At 33.9% G+C, this 20,963-nt stretch overlaps 1 protein-coding gene across 7 annotated transcripts in view; it reads left to right on the top strand.

Annotated features, from left to right (window-relative positions):
* The first annotated feature begins 3,057 nt into the window (after positions 1 to 3,057).
* LOC128233671 (carbohydrate sulfotransferase 3-like) overlaps positions 3,058 to 20,963 on the top strand; it is a 28,925-nt gene continuing 11,019 nt past the window's right edge. Inside the window, exons 1-3 of one of the 7 annotated variants that reach the window (XM_052947461.1) lie at positions 3,058 to 3,162; positions 3,486 to 3,601; positions 14,441 to 14,556. In XM_052947461.1, the coding sequence (XP_052803421.1) occupies positions 14,484 to 14,556 (73 nt within the window). In that variant the 5' untranslated portion in view covers positions 3,058 to 3,162; positions 3,486 to 3,601; positions 14,441 to 14,483. Of the gene's footprint in view, positions 3,163 to 3,254; positions 3,318 to 3,485; positions 3,602 to 13,601; positions 13,657 to 13,701; positions 14,102 to 14,237; positions 14,257 to 14,440; positions 14,557 to 20,963 lie in introns of those variants that run through there. The other 6 variants (XM_052947462.1, XM_052947466.1, XM_052947467.1 and 3 more) reach the window with 6 other exon arrangements.

Raw genomic sequence — 20,963 nt, 5'->3', positions numbered from 1 at the left:
GCGAACAAAAGAGAAAATTAGCGATAACTGACATACACTTGGCATCGATGTGTACAATGCATTGAAACTTACTAACTGAAGTACCACATAGTTTACAATTTATTTCAGTTTAGCAGTTATTTCGTATTTTTCCATTAAAAAAGATTACTGGGTATGTCTACCAGGTAGAATTCACTCCTTATGCGTGATTGGCTTGACGGTGTTATCACGTGATATTACTTTTTTACAATTATGATATCAAAGCGTAACACATTCTATTAAATAATTGTCCTGAGATTCGTTACAGAAAAAAAAACTTTTTTGGTGCCATTCTCATGTACATGCAAGTTTAATCGTATACTATATATATGTATATTATATACATAAAACTCATATATTCTATATATCTTGATAGCACCGGAGAGGTTCATGAGGCAGAGGCAGACGGCAGCGCCCAAGAGCTCCACCGTTTCCTTGGGTTGTCCGGCTAGCCCAGTGGTAAGCGCACTCACTTCTCAACTAGGCGACCCGGGTTCGACTTCCGGCCTGGGCGCTGTGAGTTTGGTTTGTAGTCACCAGGCCGAACAAGTGAGTTTCCTCCGGGGACTCCGGTTTTCCCCACAACATAAGACCACATCCTCGTGTTACACCGTGCCAACGAGAGTGATTAATATAATGTTGTAAATAACTTGTTTCATTGTATAGCTTTAAAACTAGCTCCACCGGCGACAGGCGGTGCTCTGGCAAATCACTTGGCCAATTCTACATTCTTTAGCCTACAATGACACAATGTATGTTATCAAATATTTGAAAAGAAAACGTAGTATTTGACAAGCATTTAAAGGAAATTACAACTTAATTATTTAATTGTCGAATTTCCATTCATTAGATCGTCTGGTTGATAAAAATGATCAACTCGGTTTATTGAATGAAACATATAAACATTCTTATAGCAAATACAACAAACATGAATGAACAGTTTTACAGCGGAGCGAAATCACTAGCGGATCGAGGGAGGGGAGGCACCTGGCGCCCCACCCCTCCCCTAAAAATGTTCAAGTTTACATTTAAGGCATTTAAAGAGAAAAGGAATAACATACGCACAAATTGCCTTATTTTGGAAAATCAATTGTTTAAAAAATGCGGATTACTCCCCACCCCCGCCAACGCTTAAAACCAAGTAAATATCGGTTCTGAAGGACGGGTGCAAGTAAAAAGGTTAAGCCCCCCTCTAACATCGAACCCTGTGTCTGCCCATGGAAATCGTATACTTACGGATAAAAGCAAAATAAACAACCAGTTTCTTAAGATGTTTGCATAGTAAATAAACTGTTCACATGTTATTCAAATACTTTTGAGATTTCAGATTATAAAATGATCATTGTTAAATAGAGCAATATGGAGGTTGGAGTCTCCTATAATTTTTCCATGCTCAAGTTGTATATATATATATTACCACGTGATTTGGCAATATACAATATGTGAACAACAAATATCTTAAAATTATTAAATATGAAAACGCATGATAATTATGCAAAACAGTTTTAAAATATGACCAAATTCCGTATATTAGATTTCTATTTTATCGGCATTGGGACCACTCAAATCATTCATCGCAGGTTTTGCGGCATTTGGGGTACTCCTTTAGCAAATATCCCATCAACTAGCGGGTTAAAACTCAATTTAATTAAGTCACACTTTGGGATGTGGCGGAGTCAAACCGTAATAGCAGACCTTTATAAACTCAACAACATCAACAACAACATGCGCAAACTTTCCTCGGTATGCATACTGGAAGACCCTCCCTAAGGTAGCATACCAGATGTTCTTCCTGTAGGCCAACAACTGTTTGGTTGTTTGTTCAAAATAAGTATTTCACATAAATCCAGTTGCAGGGAGCGTGATTTTTGTTTTTGAAACAAATGCATTATTTATGTGTATACACTTGTTATATGGAAAACCCCACATCGGATCTGAGTTAGTAGAACGATGCAACTACGGAAAATGCACATTTATTATGATGATTATAAATCTCTTTAAATGTTCCAACCATTAATCTTATCCTTTGACACATGTTGTTCATAACAAAACTGGTACAGGCCGAAAAATACACATGGCCAAGAAATTGACCAATCAGAATTTTCCATACTTAAGTTTTGCAATATTTAGATACAGCGCTCCAGTAAATCTAAACATATAAAATATCTGGCTTAGTGAAATTTGACATGAGAGTGTATAATACGCAATATAATATATCACATAGGAATGATCAAGCAATTGACGTTCGGGGTGCAACCTTTGACATACGCCGTTACCTCTGATCCGAAAGTATCATTCGGAACTCCTCGGCCATTTTTATCGAAAACTACCTCGGATGTATGCCGGTTCATCAGTTGAAGTAGTTCGTATTTTTTTAATTATATCATTAAATGAATGAAGTGTTTTAGAGTTGTATTTATTGATCTAAGTTAAAATTGATTGCAAGTGAAGTGTAGTATTGCAAACATCATTAAGATTCCCAAGAGTTGAGTCATAAAGTTTAAAAGCTCAATACCAGTTTCTGAGAATGTAAACCGTCCAAATACATCATAGGTTGTTTTCGAAAAGAAAATGGTCGAGGAGTTCCGAATGCCGGTTTGAGGTTACCCCCTCAAAAAAATTGTAACAATTTGTAGTCGGAAATGGTGCAGTTTTAGCGCATAATATTACTTTTTTTCTCCCATATTAAAATGAAAAAAAAAAACTTGGACGATCCTAACTGCATGCGCCCAGTCTAAAGTTGATTACAGAGATTCTTACTTTATTTATCTGTGACGAAACAAATCTGTACCATAAATAAACCCAGTTTTGTTTGAACATTTTTTAAAAAAGCTAACTCAAACACTGTACGAACACTTGGACGAGCCATTGACCACCAAGTATAAACGTTTAAACTGCTTTACGAGGTTCGTAAATTTGAGAAAGCAAATACGCAATAATCATAAATGGTCGTATAAATGATCGTGACTGTAGTCTAAAAATTTGAGATCACATGGTGAAATATTATACGAACATTTTGAAATGTTTAGAAGATTATTGCGTGATTTTAATGTAAGATATGTGATTCGTACTAACGTTAAGATATTCTGAATTGGAAGATGATTTGTGTTTAAAGATTTGAAGAGGAAATCTTGAGTGCAAAAGGTAAAAAAGTGATTATTTAAATAAAGATTTTTGAAAAAAATATTAATTAATTAGAATCGTTTGATTTGAGATTAAAGTAGGAGTTTGGGTATGTTTAAGTCATCAAGTTGGACTGATAGGCTGTGAGCGGTGCGGAGGCTTTCCCCAATTTTATGGTATATTATGAAATTTTGGTTTTCTAATTGGTTAAGTTTATTATGTATTGATAATTTCTGTTTAGTGCCATATAAGTTTAGATAAGATATACTAAAATAAACTTTATTCTAAGTAGTTGGGCTATAAAAATGACACCCGCTTTTGAACCGACATTTTATTTTGCCTAGATTGACTAATTCCCAAGAAGACTTGGCGGATGGTACTTCCAGAATGATAATGGGAAGAAAGGGAATCCGGCTGTGCTTCACAAGTATTATAATAATTGGAGCTATGGTTATCTTTGGTAAGTACTGTTGTGAATGGGTTGATACCAACAGTAAGTGAGAAAATGTTCGGTTGCAAACAAAATGATGGATTTATTAAAAATGGTACCGAATCTGGTAAACCTTTGTCTGGTGAATGGACTTTGTTCTGTATATTTTGAAAAAAAAACAATGTATTAATAATTAAATATTTATTAAATATATACATCCAGTATGTGGCAAAAATCATATTCGTTGATCAGCAACTAAGTTTGATAGCATAACTTCGAAGATAAATTAATGATTGAACATTGTATTTAAAATGCAATTATCTTAAAGGGACTGTACACCAGATTGGCACCAAAAAAGTTTTTTTCTGTAACGAATCTCAGGACAATTATCTAAAAGAATGTGTTACGCTTTGATATATCATAATTGTAAAACAAAAGTACCAAAATGTAAAAATCGACTAGCTAATCACGCATAAGGAATGAATTATACCTGGTAGACATACCACGTAATCTTTTTTAATGGAAAAATACGAAATAACTGCTAAACTTAAATAAATTGTAAACTATGTGGTACTTCAGTTAGTAAGTTTCAATGCATTGTACACATCGATGCATAGTTTATGTCAGTTTTCGACAAAAAAAAAATCAATATTTTATCAGACGGCCCCTTTAACATGTTGATTGTATCCGCAATTTTTTTCGTATTTTCTTGGCAAAAATGGCATATCTGTTGATGTTGACACTATGATTGCAGGTATTTATTTTTATTTTCCAAACGTGGTGGCTATCAATCAACCGTACACGTTTTCTGGCCTATTTTTGTTTGTGCCTACACCCCTACCCCTCCACTGTTGTGAGCCAAGCCTTTTTCTGAATATCCATGACCCATTACCAATGCCAAGTATTCAAGAAAAGAAATCCCAAATGAGATGAAATCTCTGTCACAAAAAGCCTGGCTTCACGACTTCCATCTTGTCCGCTAACCTGGGTTTTAGCGCGGAACAACTGTTCATTTTCAAATATAAATGCATTTATCAGTATATTTGGATGACATCCATGGTTATATATACTCATTTCACGGTGAAATATTGCACAAAATGATGCTTTTGTTGATTATTTTTATTCCCAATATTGCCAATTATTACAGAACTTGATCCCAAATTGACAAAAACGGCTGCAAAATTCCCTATTTGTCCAAGGTCTTTTTCCAAAAATGGACAGAAAAAAACCCAGTAAGCATATCAGGGACATTTTTTTAAGACTGCAACAAACCTCTGCCTTCTTGAAATAGTACATGCTTGTCCATCCGTCTTTTTTGTGCAGTTTAATTTCACTGCAAACGACTGACTAATGGGGATTTTGTGCGTTGATATACCGTAGTTTAAAGATAATAAAACTGAAATTATTCTAAAATGCTGTACCTCGCTTGCATTGTTTGTGCAAATACATCGTAGTAATATTATCCATAACAATTTGTGCATACGTAATGCAAAGTAATACCTACAATTTGCATTTAAACTTTGTATTATTTGTTGTCTGATTTGGTGGAAACCAATTCTCTTTTTTCCTAAAGTAAATAACATTTTCTCATTTTCCTAGTTACGTTTAAAATCATAGTTTAAACGACATTGACGCTATATTGACGACTGGGAAGAGCTGAAACTAATCTGTAATAACTTGTATCCCAACCCATTTGTTTTTTATTTGATTTGACTGTAAGTGTAGGTGTAAATTGTATGTAATTTATACTGTTTACAAAACAGCAATAAAATATGATTAAACTATAAAGAAGTGCCTACATCTTTACTCAGCGACAAGGAAAATGTAATATTTCAGAAACGAGTGTTGAAATATATTTAACGTATTACAACACGCCGGTATAAGTGTTCAACTAAATACAGGTATCATTTGCTTTGGCGGCCAATTACCATAACATAATCATGTTATTAAAATTTGGCAATTACGGCTTTTGAAACTCGAGAAGGTCTGTTGAAGTTTATTTTTGTAGCAATTGAGCATACTTATGGGTTTCCCAATTCTCTGGTACGGTTGAACGATATTGATTAAATGCAATGGCTTTAACATATACAGTTGTTACTAGTAATTGTTAGATAAAATGGTCTGTTTTTCTTAATTTGAGTAGCAAAAACATACCGCATACTATTAGACAAAAGTATCCGCGTAAATTTTAAAGAAAAGGTAGAGGGTTTGGAGGGTCAAGCAGTAAATTGTATAAAACTGTTTACCATTTAGAGTCAAAGTTATCCGAAACTGAATTGATTAGATAATAGTAACTTATGGATAAGTATTGAGCAATCAATTAATTAATCAATCAATGTTCTTTTATTATATCATAGTTTACATTTAAGTAAAAGCATGTGAAAACTATATGTTAACACAGGTATAAAGAGGTGGGTTAATGGCGGCTTCACAACAGGTTTGGAGTTCATCATTATACAAAACAAATATAATTAGTAAGGGGAATGTGGTTAGTTCAAATAGTATTAGTTTTTATAACACAACAAATTAACTTATTTGAATTGAGATACAATATAATCGATGCAGTAATGATATAAATAATTGAAAACTATTGTACACAGGACCAGATTCGTTTTAAGTGATAAACTCAGATTTTAACAAAAAATACTGTTTTCCTTGAGGTATCCGGGTTCTTACAATTTAAAACTTAACTAAAGTTCAAGATATTAGGTCTTGATTAAAAACGACAAGGTATGTATTTTTCTAAAATGATTAAATAATGGACATGTTAGTAAATAGTGCAGTTCGTCTCCGATGTCGTTTATATTACAAAACGTACACTTTCTATTGACATGTGGTATAGCATTCTGTCTCCATCTACCGACTTCGAAAGGAAATTTATGGTTGCTAGTGCGAAAGTCCAAAAATGTAAAACGAAGAGATTTGGGTAAGATATTAAGGTGCTCTTCAAATTTTATATCGGACTTAAACAGAAAATACATTTTACCCTTAGACGAAATATTAAATTGTTCAAAACAAGTTTGTGGAAATTTGTCTACAATATTAGATTTCACAAGTTAACTGACATGTTTTGCAGATACACTTGTTTGATTAAGCCAAACGTATGAATAACCCGTTGAATCAAGTATTGACTTGATATGATTGGCCCAAACTGAATTATTACTATGTAAAATGTCTTTATATACCAAACTTATTTTCAAATCGTGGGATGAAACGAGTTTACTCAAGTAACTTATCATTCTGGTTTAACCTATGATCTTAAGAGGGTATCTACCAAGTTCCGAATAGAGCATGTAACGTGGAGTACTTTTTCTAGTATATGTAATCTGCCGCGAAAATTGCAATGAAGTTGTTCCAACAGATCGAGGATTTCAAAACCCCAAACCTCACATCCGTACGTTAAAATGGGGACAATGGTAGAATCAAAAAGCTTCAGTTGTATGTCCAAAGGCAAGCCTAGGTTATTAATTCTAAGAAATAGAGCATACATTGCTTTGTTAGCCTGGCTTATTAAATATTTATGGCAGTATAAAAAGCGAGGAATATACACCTAGGTATTTGTATTCCTTAAATGTTTGGCATGACAATCCCCTGCTGTTCATCTCCTGCTAATCCCACTGCTGTCACAGTAGGGGCGTATTTCCTGTGTATTTGTTTATTGGCTCAGGGCAATTTAAGGACCATTTATATAAAAAAAACCTACAAAACTGCACAGCAGGATACTAAAATCAGAGATCTGATAAGACAATTAGGCAATTAGATAAAGATCAATACACAAAGGTTGTGTACTACACACGATCTTTTTTTTTCGGGGGGAGGGTCACTTATAGAAGATTAAACTAGGCCTTTTACTATCTGTAGTACTTGGTTAGCAATGCTGAAGTTAAATTTCTTCAGATTTTTGGCACCAAAGACAATTATTTTAGTCTTCGAGAGGTTGGTATTTAATTTCCATTGCAAACAGTAGTCTTAAAAACAATTAAGACTTTTTGGAAAATCACGTTCATTGTCTGCAAAGAGTACAGTGTCATCAGCATACAAGAGAATAGGTAATTGAAGGTGCTTAATGGTTGCCCATTGATAGAAACGCATGATTTTTTTATCATTGTACATGTGTTAATGACTGTGAGAATTTTACCCCGTAAACCAGTCTGTATTAGCTTATGCCACAAACCAGCGATACAGCCAGTTGTATAAACTGATACAATCTTTGTTTTGGTAAAAAAATATCCGAAATGTTTCATGATTGGTCAATATTTTTCTAAAAAATACTCATGACCAATTAAATCACATAAATCACAGCCAATTGTATGAAACTCGGATAAGTTATCCACAGGCTAGCTATTGGCCACATTATTTTTTATATGATTTCGGATAATTTGTATGTATGTTATTTTGGATAAATTTGACCAAACCAAAAATATAAACCGGTTTTATATAAATTGCTGCTGGCTGCTTTACTTAAGGTACACATGTTTTTGACATGCGCCCTTCCTATTAAAGCGAGGTTGGTTTTTGATTGCATGTACGAACTGACCAAAAGAAAAGCTGCGAATAAGTTATCCAATTTTATACAATTGGACGCAGGTACCAAAATAAAAGACCAAGGGTTATTAGTGATCTCAGAAATATAAAAAGGATAATAAAAGCTTAACCAGTTTGCAGAAATTTGTTTGCAGTCTAACCAAAATGTGCGTAGCATACTTGCAACAAACAAAACGGGAGTTAATTCAAAATACATCGGCCAGAAAACGTGTACAGTCGATTGGTAAGCATAAAGGCTGGACAATGCAAGCACAGTTACAACAAGCACAGAAATGCCATATTTGCCGAGAAAATACGTAAAGTAGTGGATGAAATCAACACATCTATCTGTTTAATAACTGTTTTAATCATAATATCAAGTCATGGTACCACACCAATATGTTGTTCGTAGAATATGCTTTTCGCCACAAACTGGACGTATACAATTTTCAACAAATAAAGAAAATCTACACTTACCAGATGAAACTCTGTAGTTTCTTATTAATAAGCCATATTGTTTCTAATCGAACATTTGACTTAACGTTTGTATCAGACCAAATTAAATACCCTCCCCCCCCCCCCCCCCCCGTCCCGATTTAAGATCCATACAATATATATGTTTTGGCTCTAGATAAATTTTAAAGTTCTGCAAACCATTTTTGTATATACACATCTTTCAGTCTATGTTTCAGTTCAGATATAAATATATTAAATCACCAACACTTTGAAATAACCATACATCATAAATTTCTAGTGATTGTTATACATCTCTAATATTTTTTGCCCATGACTTACAATTTGGCAGTCTTTCTAAATATGTATATATCAATTTATAAACAGCTTTAACACATCAATATCATCACATCGTTAAATCTTCAACCAATATTTAATCACATTTGCAACTCTTCTAGTAAGTAATGGTGCTTTACCAGTTCTCCATAAACATACTTGAGTTTTGGTTCTCAACCCATTATTCTTTACAAAATTTCAAAAGAACTCTTTCTTACTTACTGCTATCTTGTAGACCCCATACTTCACAAACGTAGTTTAAAACGGAATGTGTTAGTTAATCAAACCAAGACGAATAATGGCTGGTTGATATACCAGAAAAGTCTGAGTTTTGCTTGTACAAAGCCGCCATAGCTTTTCATTGATACTTTTTTTCATATATCGCCTAATGTTTCCACCATTTATAAAATCATAACCTTTGTTTTATTTACATTAACACTAAGTTTACATCTATTACAGTAATCTATTACTGACCCTTTTGTAACTCACTTTCAGATTTTGATAAGATAATATTATCATCAGCATACAATAAGAGGAACATTTTAACATATCTAATTCGACACCTTGAACATAAAATGTTCTTTTATAGAATTAAAATACATACAAAATATGAACGAAGACAACGATTATCCTGTCTAACGCCAAGAATACATGAGAAATTACAACTTAACTGGGTTTTTTTTTATATCTAACCCTAGACCTTACATGTTCATACATTACTTCACTATGTCTCATATCTTTCCTCTAACGCCAAGCTTGATTATTGTAAACCATATGTTTTTCTAACAAAATGATCAAATGCTTTGGTGAAGTCGATAAAAGCAGCCAATAACTTCTTCTCATTGTCTAACAAATGTTTTATTATGTCATGTAATACAAATACATTATCTACAGTTCTCATCTGCTTTCTAAACCCAGACTGAGCCTCAGCATATACATTATATCTCTGCCTAAGAGCTATGTCTATCATTTATAACATTTGTAAATAATTTCCCAAGTGTATTTAACAATGTAATCCCTCTATAATTATAAACATTTTCACGGTCACCCTTTTTATGTAACGGAACTATAAAACCTTCAGACCATTTTTTCTGGAAAGTATTTCATATCAAAAAGAATATAAAAAAGAGTTGATAAGCATGACAAAATAGATAACTTCTTACAAGCCTTAATAATCTTGCCACATGAAAATAGTATATTAATCTCATCAAACATTATCTGCATTTCACCATCTTAATACAATGATGGCATACTTCTGCCACCAGATAACCATATATCTAACTAGTTAATTAAGAGGTTAACTAGTTACGTAACTAGCTAACCTTTTAATTGACTAGTTAGTTATATGGTTATCATAACGGGAAATAAATGCATGTTAGTGCCTACAACTGCCATCCTTTTATTATTTTACCAGCTTAATGTTAAGTGATTACGTGACTAGTTAATCACTTAAATGACTAGTAAGTTACGTAGTTATCTAGTTACGAAACTAGTTAATCACTTACCACTTATCCAAAATATCGCTAACTGGTAACTGGTTAACTGCTTAACTTACTAGCTAATTATGTGGTTAACTTAATATTGAAGAAGGAAGATATAGAAATATAAACCGAGAAGATAGAAAATGTAATAAATGTAATATGAATGTTGTAGAAAATGAATATCACTTTTTTGTTAGTGTGTCCTCATTATTTGGATTTACGTACAAAATATATACCCAGGTATTATATTCACTGGCCTAATATGACCAAATTTAATAACTTGATGTCCTGTAATAATGATAAAATATTGAATAATATTGCTACTTATTTATCATTCGCTACGGATAGAAGAAATGCTGCTTAGCATAATTAACATGTCTAAATACATTGCATGTATAGTTATAGTTCATACTTTTCTCCTTAAGATTAAATGTTGTAAAAATGATCTCATATTTATTTCACATCTACATTTCACTCTATTTTGTTGTCATTAATGCCATCTCGTATGTTCTCTATATATATTACCATGTCAATTGGTTCCAACTCCATGGTCAAGGTCATTGGACATAATAACATGTCAATTCAACAAGTTCAAGTAGCAATCAGACAAGTCAACGTGGTAATCAGACATAATAAGTATCGATAAGACATAGCATAACGTATCTTTGACCTGATAAGACGGATAGGGATAATGCGTCGGTTGGACACAATTGACCGTCAGTTTGACATTATAACATGTCAGTTAGACCTAATACCATGTCGGTCTGACATTAAAGCATGACAGTTGTAAGAAGCCCCAACGATTTTTAAATGGTGATCGTGATATTTGATAATTGCTTCATCAACAGATATGTAATAATGCATGTTGAAATAAATCATGCTGCTTTCTCATACAGCTTCTATAAGAGGGGTCACTGTGGATCCAATGTGACCTTTACAGCGACATTGTGATATTTGTCCGGTTTGTTTATTTTCATTGTCATAGATTTCTATTTCAACTATACAGCCTGTTGGTAATGAATGTTCTGTTGATATATTTGCAGTCAAATTGGTTTCCATGATAACTTCATAGCGATCAGGTAATAGATGTCCTGTTGAATTTATATGAACCGTATGGCTAACTTTTAAACAGTTAAAGGGGGTACACGCCGTATGATGAAGTCGCGAAAAAAAAGAAAAAGAAAATTGTCGAAAACTGACCTAAACTAGGTATCGATGTGTACAATGCATTGAAACTAACTATTAAATAAGTACCACATAGTTTACAATAATTTATTTTTCGTATTTTTCCATTAAAAAGATTACTAGGTATGTCTACCTAGTAGAATTCATTCTTATGCGTGATTGGCTAGTCGATGTTATCATGTGATATTACCAAGTTTAATATAGGTATAAATTTTGAATATTCCTGCGGTTCAGGGTAAGCCTTCGTAGCACGGTGGATATAACAACACTGGACTGCAATTCTGGCGACACCGGTTCGAAACCGGTCTCCGACTCGATTTTTTTTAAATTTTGGTATATTTTTTTTTACAATTGTGATATCAAAGAGTAAAACATGTCATTAAACAATTGTCCTGAGATTCGTAACAGAACAAAACTGATTTTGGTGCCAATCTGGTGTATAGTCCCTTTAAAGGGAGCGTAACTAGAGTTAAATGACCTTCAAATGCAACTTCATTCGTCTTTGAAACGAGTTGTGTTATGCTGGTCACGTATTATGTTAATAACGAAAATACCGCAGCGTGGTTTTGTATATTTCTAGATTTGAGAGCGCTGCCACAGTGCACTTAAGCGACTTATTATAGTTTAATTCAACCATGTGATGTCTACCTTATCGAAGTTAACACAAAGGTCCATAAAACAAATCTTTATCTCAGTAATACCACTGTGCACTTTTGCTCATTTCTTAAATTTGACAGTGATACCATAGCACACTCTTGATACAAGAGCATAACATAAGCTTGCTGTTTCATTAAAGCATGTATACTAAAGCCAGAGCCGAATAAAGTTAAATGACGACTTTTAAAGACATACCGTTGCTTAGTGTTGCATGGTTATTATGTTGGAAAGAAATACCGTAGTGTAGTAACTGTTTCTTAGACAAAGTACCATAGTGTACTAATGCTGTTTTAAAATTCACAATCCTTCTTATTTTAATTACAAACACACCACAAATTTGTGAAAAATGTGAACTTTGCGGCTGCGGAACTGGATGTACCCATTATTTCGGTACGTTACAGTCGTCTACAGTATTCCTACAGTAAAACAGTAGCGGTAACCAGCACCCTTGAAAAATTGGTCTGCATTAGGCGGTTACGGTAGCCCGCCGATGTATGGTAGCGGTATTTGAAAGGATATAAAACAATCTCTGGCCTAGGTGAATTTGACATGATAGTATATAATACACAATGTAATATATCACGTAGGAATGATCCAGCAGTTAACGTTCGGGTGCAACCTTTTACATACGCCGTTAACTCTGATCCGAAAGTATCATTCGGAATTCCTCTGCCATTTTTATCGAAAATAACCTCGGATGTATGTCGGTACATCAGTTGAAGGAGTTCGTATTATTTTTAATTATATCATTAAATGAAAGTAGTGTTTTAGAGTTGCATTTATTGATCTAAGTTTAAATTGATTGCCAGTGAAGTGAACTATTGCAAACATCTTTAAGATTCCTAGGAGTTAAGTCATAAAGTATAAAAGCTAAATACCAGTTTTTGAGAATGTAAACCGTCCAAATACTTCAGAGGTTGTTTTCGAAAAAAATGGCCGAGGAGTTCCGAATGCCGAAAGTATAAGGCATACTCTATTTGCTTGGAGTTTTATGTTACTCCCTCAAGAAAATTGTAACAATTTGGAGTCGGAAAATTGTGCAGTTTAAGCGTATTATATTACTTTTTTTCCCATATTGAAATAAAAAAATAAAATTGGACGATCCTATTTGGGTGCGCCCTGTCTAAATCTACTATTGAATGTTGATTACAGAGTTTCATACTTTATTTGTCTTAATCAAATAAAAAGGTCTTTACTCTGAGTTATAATTGTAATGAAATACGAGAAAACAAACAGGGAACAAAACAGGACTAGTTTAAGGTTTTAAGCGTGCATATAATTTTCCCTAAGATTTGCCGGTTGATAAACATCTGTGACGAAACAAATCTGTACTATAAATAAACCAACCCAGTTTTGTTTGAACGGTTTTCTAAAAGGCTAACTCAAATACTGTACGAACACTTGGACGAGCCATTGACCACGAAGTATAAACGTTTACTGCTTTACGAGGTTCGTAAATTTGAGAAAGCAAATACGCAATAATCATAAATGGCCATATAAATGATCGTGACTGTGGTTTAAAAAATTGAGATCACATGGTGAAATATTAAGCGAACATTTTGAAATATTAAGAATATAAACAAAACTGAATACGGCGTAATGCAGAATCATTTAGTGGGATTATATGATGGAATACAATACGAACTTATATATACATGTTTGTAATTTAATTATGATTTCTGCTTTAAGTAATGATTAATCGATTTGCTAAACAATGACCTTAAATTTGCGAAATCAAAGGACTGCAACGTGTCGTGAAGTTTAATCAATGTGCAATGTTTCAATTAAGCGTGATTTTAATGTAAGATATGTGATTAATACTAACGTTAAGATATTCAGAATTGGAAGATGATTTGTGTTTAAAGATTTGAAGAGGAAATTTTGAGTGCAAAAGGTAAAAAAGTGATAATTTAAATAAAGATTTTTCTCAAAAATTATTAATTAATTAGAATCGTTTAATTGAGATTAAACTAGGAGTTTGGGTATGTTTTAGTCATTAAGTTGGACTGAAAGGCTGTGACCTGTACGGAGGCTTTCCCCAATTTTATGGTATATACTTTGAAATGCAAACTTGGAAATTTTGGTTTTCTAATTGGTTAAGTTTATTATGTATTGATAACTTCTGTTTAGTGCCATATGAGTTTAGATAAGATATACAAAAATAAACTTTGTTCTAAGTAGTTGGGCTATAAAAATGACACCCGTTTTTGAACCGACATTTTATTTTGCCTAGATTGACTAGTTCCCAAGTAGACTTGGCGGATGGAACTTCCAGAATGATAATGGGAAGAAAGGGAATCCGGCTGTGCTTCACAAGTATCATAATAATTGGAGCTATGGTTATCTTTGGTGAGTACTGTTGTGAATGGGTTGATACCAACAGTAAGTGAGAAAATATTTGGTTGCAAACAAAATGATAGATTTATAAATCAAAGTGCTGAAAGCACTGATGGACTAGGGCTTCATTCAGGGGAATGTTGACAACCATGTTCTAAGCATTGAAAAAATCGGCTCACATCACATGGGGTCACTGTTTAATGGGCTAGCTTAAACTTTAGACTAAAAGCTGCAAAGGAAATTTGAAAAATCTAGTTAAGTGTGTGTAGAGTGAGGGGGGTGGGGGATGGGCTAAAGCGTTAAATCAGATAAAGTCATAGTTCTTTTGAATTTCTCAAAGTCGTTAAATCAGACTTGTACAAATTAATTTACGTGGTTGGCACACACACTTCTTTAATTTGATCAATTCCTTTTATATCAAAGGACTGTTATTTGCAGTTTCAGAGAAGATTTTCAATGATGTAATTATATACTATAGAGAAAACCTGTCGCCTCTTTTTCAGGGGAACTTTAAACCACAGGGCCATACTTTAAACAATCTTTGTAAAAGACATCTACATTGTACACCTATGTCATACTGCATACACAATGCTATTAGGAAGTAGTTTTTATTTAAAAAGTGAAGAATTATTTTCTCCCTCTTAATTTGTGCTTGGTATTCAATTCATGTAACATGTTACCATGATAACTTAGTGCTGTTGATAAATATTAGGCACTGCCTTCTGTCTCATTCTATTCATATAACTGCTGCAGACTTTTGTACATAGCAAAGCAAGTTGAGTAGACTAAGATGAGATGAATATCGTTTTTGAAGTATGAAATATTGAAATGTCTTTTAAATACTTTGACCATCAAATTTCATAATATGGTATCAGCAGTTCATCACACTGCTAGTGTGAATGAAATACCAAACATAATTTTATTCTTTATTTTAAACCCATCAGTTATCCACATGCAATACATAATTATCACAAAATACTTTAACCCATATTCCGCTCCAGTGCAATACGGCCATATACCACTCTTGTGACGTCGGTACACCGCTCTTCTATCTGCTGTTGTAGAACCGAGCGTTCACGACGTAAAGCATCCAGAGAGTCGTAAGAGGTCTCCTTCTTCTGAGTCAAATTCACAAGCTCCTCTTCTATTTCCTTGTTCTCCTCCACTAGGGACTCAATGGCCTCTTGAACTTTTCGCGAAGCCTTTGTTTTCGGTCGAGCGCCATTTTCTGATGCCGCCATTTTTTTTAAGTCAAATACTGGACGTCTGGACGGGACGAAATTAAACTGAACAATGACCAGATCGGATTAATACCTAAGCGACCATGGGTGACTGCGCATAAAAGTAGTTCCCATAATTATAACATTTTAGGCTAAAATGTGGTAACTGCGTTTTGATCCGGATATGGCGGATTGTCATATTTGATTCTGGTAGTTTTTTGTAGATTTTGATTTTACTCTGCTTGTGCCTTGTGGTGTCCGAATCTGCAAAAATCTACTTGAGTCGAATACAACTTCCTGGATCAAAACGCAGTACTTATAACCTGTTAACCCGAGGACAGAGCATCTTTAACGCACAGGGCCATTGAAACTTTGAACAATCATTGTAAAAGACAACTAAATACATGTACAAGATGCTTAAGGAAGTAGTTTGGAAAAATTTAGAATTATTTTCTCCGTCTTAATTTATATGCATAAGATAACTCAATAAATGCAGCAGTTGGCCATTCTTATATTGTCCTCTGTCACTGTCCTGATAGCTCCCTATCTCAATAGATGCAAAAGGTTGTAGGTTCATGATTCTCCTGGTCCAATATGTCATACAGAAAGAAGATGGTGAATGTAGAATCAAGAAGCTTTCTTTTCAGGCACTCCAAATTGAATAGTACTGTAACATTTGGAGTGCCAAGAATTTGTTGGATTCCTAGGCAACAGGTATCAGGTGTTGCAGTACATTTGGCAAATACTTTTCACCCGTCCTTGTCAATCTAAAAAAGCTTTCATTTCGCAAAAGAAGTTCATATTACTAAATTAAGGTTGCTAAATCAGAGTTTGAATAATTCTGAAAACTAGATGTGCCTTTAATTGCAGCAATTTGAACTCCAACTCATAATGTCAATTAAGCTGGTTATGCAATACTGCAGTTCCGTGTGGTGTTGGGATTGCTTTATTTACTTGAATAAACAAACAGTTCCTGTGTTGGAAAGTACAATGTATTAACATGCATTTTTCTTGCCCTGACTCCATCCAAGCCTTAAATCTTAGATCAACATGTACTTGGGGCTATGCGTAATATCAATGAGAACTATTAATTATGTTCAATTTAGTGCCACTTATGATATTTCATTCCACATACAAAAACACTAACATGTTCAAACAAATATCCTATGTTATGATAAAACCATTGCCAAGTTGGTAATTTGAAAAGACAAGAAATTATATCTGGTCAGGGTTTGACATAGTCTTTCTAGACAGCTGGACTTGTTTTGCAGTTACTTTGAAAATCTTCAAAAGCTAAACTGAACAAGACTTGAGCAATAAACTCACAATACCAAAAAGGGTTTTAAAGACTTATGAGATCATTCTCACATCACCTATACCATTAGTTCTTATCTACAAACTTAAGTCAACATAATAATTAATGTTTTACATAAATATTGCAATGAATAAAACATATTGCAATAAGTGCCAATAACATAGCAATCAAGTATGATCACTAAAGGCCTAAACATGAGATTTCAACATTTTCCTGATAATCAATAAATAATTATACTTAACAATTTTCTCATTTTTTACACAAGCTGAAAAAATGGTCTGTTTTTGAATAGTTCACATATTTCATGGCTTTCATCATTCAAACTAACATTTCACTTGTTATTTCAATATTCAATGATTGTGTAAACATTCATAAATGATGGTTAAAATTAACATTCATGCTAATCATTCCTACCAAAAGCACCTGACTGACCAATCAGTATCCAATTTTGGCAGGGATTATTGGTGGTTCATTGAAATCAACCATGACCTCCCACAATCTGCACTGATCAACAGTAGTTAATGAATTGTTTCAATTGTTCTTATTTTCATAAACTTGGAACACAACTGCAGTGAATAAAATTCATTCCTCATCACTGAGAGAAAGTTTAGAAAAATGAACGAAGCCGAGTTACATTCAGTGGGATATCAAATCCTACAAATGTATTCATCATTTTTTATAACCGTATTTAGTAAATGTTAAATTTTTGTATGTCTAAAATGTTTCATTTTTTGGTATATCAAAGAACACTTGTGTGTATAAATTTGATGATATTTTGTGATTCATTTAATTTCGTTCCTGTTTCATTTAGTGTTCAATCCCAAGCTTTCTTGTTCACATTTAAGTGCAAGAAAAGTCACTGATCTGAATAAATTCATTATAATGTAAGGTCACATAAAAGATATATTACTAATGGTCTACAACCAAGATTTGTTTTAATTATTCAGGTTTCAAACTGCATTGTGTATGCGATTGGAAAGGTAATCTTGAAAGCTCACTTAGTATAAATTTTACAAATAACATTCACCCTGCAAGGTACTCATATTTGGATGATACAAAAAGATTTGCACTGTCATTTATGGATGTTTGCATTTATTGATAAAGGATACCTTTTTCAAATCTTTGAATTAGATTACAAAGTATAAGTTATATAAATAAATATTTATTCTTAACTTTATCTGCATACACAAGGTAATGCATCAGTCAATTGTAACCATACCCCCCGGTCCCGGAATAGCGGGGACTTTTACTTTCGGTCCAGCTAACCCCAGCTAAAATCCCTGACCTGCGGAGATAATCTGATGGTAAAGTCCCCACCAAATGCCCCGCACCCAAGGAACATTAGGTTAAGCCCCATCCACACCGTATTTTCCGGGAAGACATGGCACTGCGGGGCCACCTTAAAGGTAAAAACATGGCCCATTTCGCCGGCTATCCCCGGTATACCCCCGAATGTGAGAGCCGTGGTTACAATTGACTGGTGGATAATGATACATAGTGATCCAACCTCATGCCAAGATGATTTCTGGTCTGACATCGCGAGGTTAGATATTCCTAAGCATAAAAAAGCATTGACAGCATTTGAGAAAGACTGTTGTGAGATTAAATCTTCATTACTTTACTATTCCACAACATAAGGGATCTTTATTGAATATTTTGATTTTGTTCCCTAAACGCCACAAGTCGACTGATTAATTAATACAAATTCAATTATATCTCCACAATTTTCAGCACTGCATTGTTAAATTAAACTCAAAAGTTACACTTGTAAATTATTTAACCAAATACCTTTCCCTCAAATATTTCACAAATTTATATTGATCTATCACCAACAATGCATCACCATACTGTATCTCTGACTGATTTTTGATTTTCATTCTTGGCAAAAACAAAAAGTGAGCACAAAGCATCTTAAGAAAAAGAACTTGTAAAGTATGCACCAGACAATTGTAACCACGCCCCTCCCCCTCGGATTTCCATCCAGCCAATCCCCGGTAAAATCCCTGCCCTGCGAGAACGAACTGGTGGTAAAATCCCGTGAATAACCCCACACCCCGGGGATCTAAGGTAAGAGCAATTTCCTGATATATTTTGAGGGAAGACAAAACCACCGCAATCACCCAGCATTGCGAGGACACTAGTTCTGGCTTCCATAACTGTAATGTCGATATTTATTTTTTTGATGTTTACAACACGTCCAAAAAGGTAATATATAATGTGTTCGCTGAAGTTCTTTAGCTACGAGGGCACCTGAAAGGTAAAAACACAGCCCTTTTCCCTGGTATATCCCATAGGGGGCCGTGGTAACAATTGACTGGTGCATTATATAAGAGAGGAAATCAAAATTGAGCATGCAAGATTCCTTTATCAATGGCGATGGTCTATCATAATGTCATGTACTTACACTGAGAGTGGCTCCAAGAGTTTTCTATGCACATAGGTAAACAATCATCTTATTCACAGATGCTGTGCACATATCCATACATTTGGCTTCATTTAGAATGAAACTTCATAAATAAGTGTGCGCATATTTGATATTTTTTATCTCCATTTTGCAAAATTGAAATCACATGATTTTTTCAAACGAACTTGTATTGCTTGAAAATTAACGTGTAAAATTAAAAATGCTACCCACAGTAAGATGAAAATAAATCCGTTTGATGGTGGTAATCATTCAATGGGGGCTTTATTAATAAATTTCCTCAATAAAACACTATGAAGTTCACATCATCAGCATCCGGAAGTAGTGATAACATGTCTAAATCATTCGGCCGCTCTGATCAGAGTAAAGTTTGAGGTCAATAAGTAGACTGGTACCCTGATTTACTTTTCCTCCAAAATATAAAGTTATACAGGTACGCGGCATATGGTTTTTAGTTAACATTAATAGTATTTGAACAATAAATATCAAAAATCATGTTGTATTTAAAAAATTGCTAAGTGCCATGCGATGATTAGTTAAAAAAAACTTTGTATCGAAAAGAAAATATCACGGAAACATGCAAATTATGTCGAAAAAAAGATCAGGGACCGACTTTGGAATACCAACATTGTATACAAAGGATAACACTACTTTTTTAACCCAACTTTCCTGGTTGTTTTCTACTTAGACCGCACACTTTATTCGCTTTTAATACGTATGATTTCACAAGACATTTCGAATGCGCGACGGGCACCACGGTTAGCTGATACTAATTTCTTTTCGGATAAAAGAGAAAGAGGGTACCAGTATATCAATACAGAGCATTGAACGGAAAAACTTCGATGCGTACTTTTCCAATATGTTCATATTCTTATTGCATATAATCTGACCGTATGCAAGAACTTTCATGTGGTTAACCCGATTAACTCACTCGCTACGTATGCATTTATTGTGCTTCATTAAAAGAACATACAGTTAGCATGAATTGTTAGGAGAACTATTTTTATTGGATGTTGTGATTGTAATCAGTTCTGGTACTACTTTGATTATTCAAATTCGCTAACGGCAATCCAATCAAAATACAGTGTATGAATACATTACGTCAGTGAACCCTCAGATGCGGTTTGAAAATGCAGACATCGCGGTTATGGCTATGAACTAGGCCACAAGTGCCCTATTCCAAAAATGGTACCGAATCTGGTAAACCTTCGTCTGGTGAATGGACTTTGTTCTGTATATTTTGAAAAAACAATGTATAAATATATACATCCAGTATGTGGCGAAGATCATATTCGTTGATCAGCCACTAAGTTTGATAACATAACTTCGAAGATAAATTAATGATTGAACATTGTATTTAAAATGCAATTATCTACACATTAAAGGGACTGTACATCAGATTGGCACCAAAAAAGTTTTTTTCTGTAACGAATCTCAGGACAATTATCTTAAAGAATGTGTA

The sequence above is a fragment of the Mya arenaria genome, chromosome 5 (genome assembly GCF_026914265.1).
Source record: "Mya arenaria isolate MELC-2E11 chromosome 5, ASM2691426v1".
In the NCBI taxonomy this organism is placed as follows: Eukaryota; Metazoa; Mollusca; class Bivalvia; order Myida; family Myidae; genus Mya; species Mya arenaria.
Note: the sequence above shows the minus strand (reverse complement) of the source record. Positions and strands in the feature narration are given on the sequence as shown.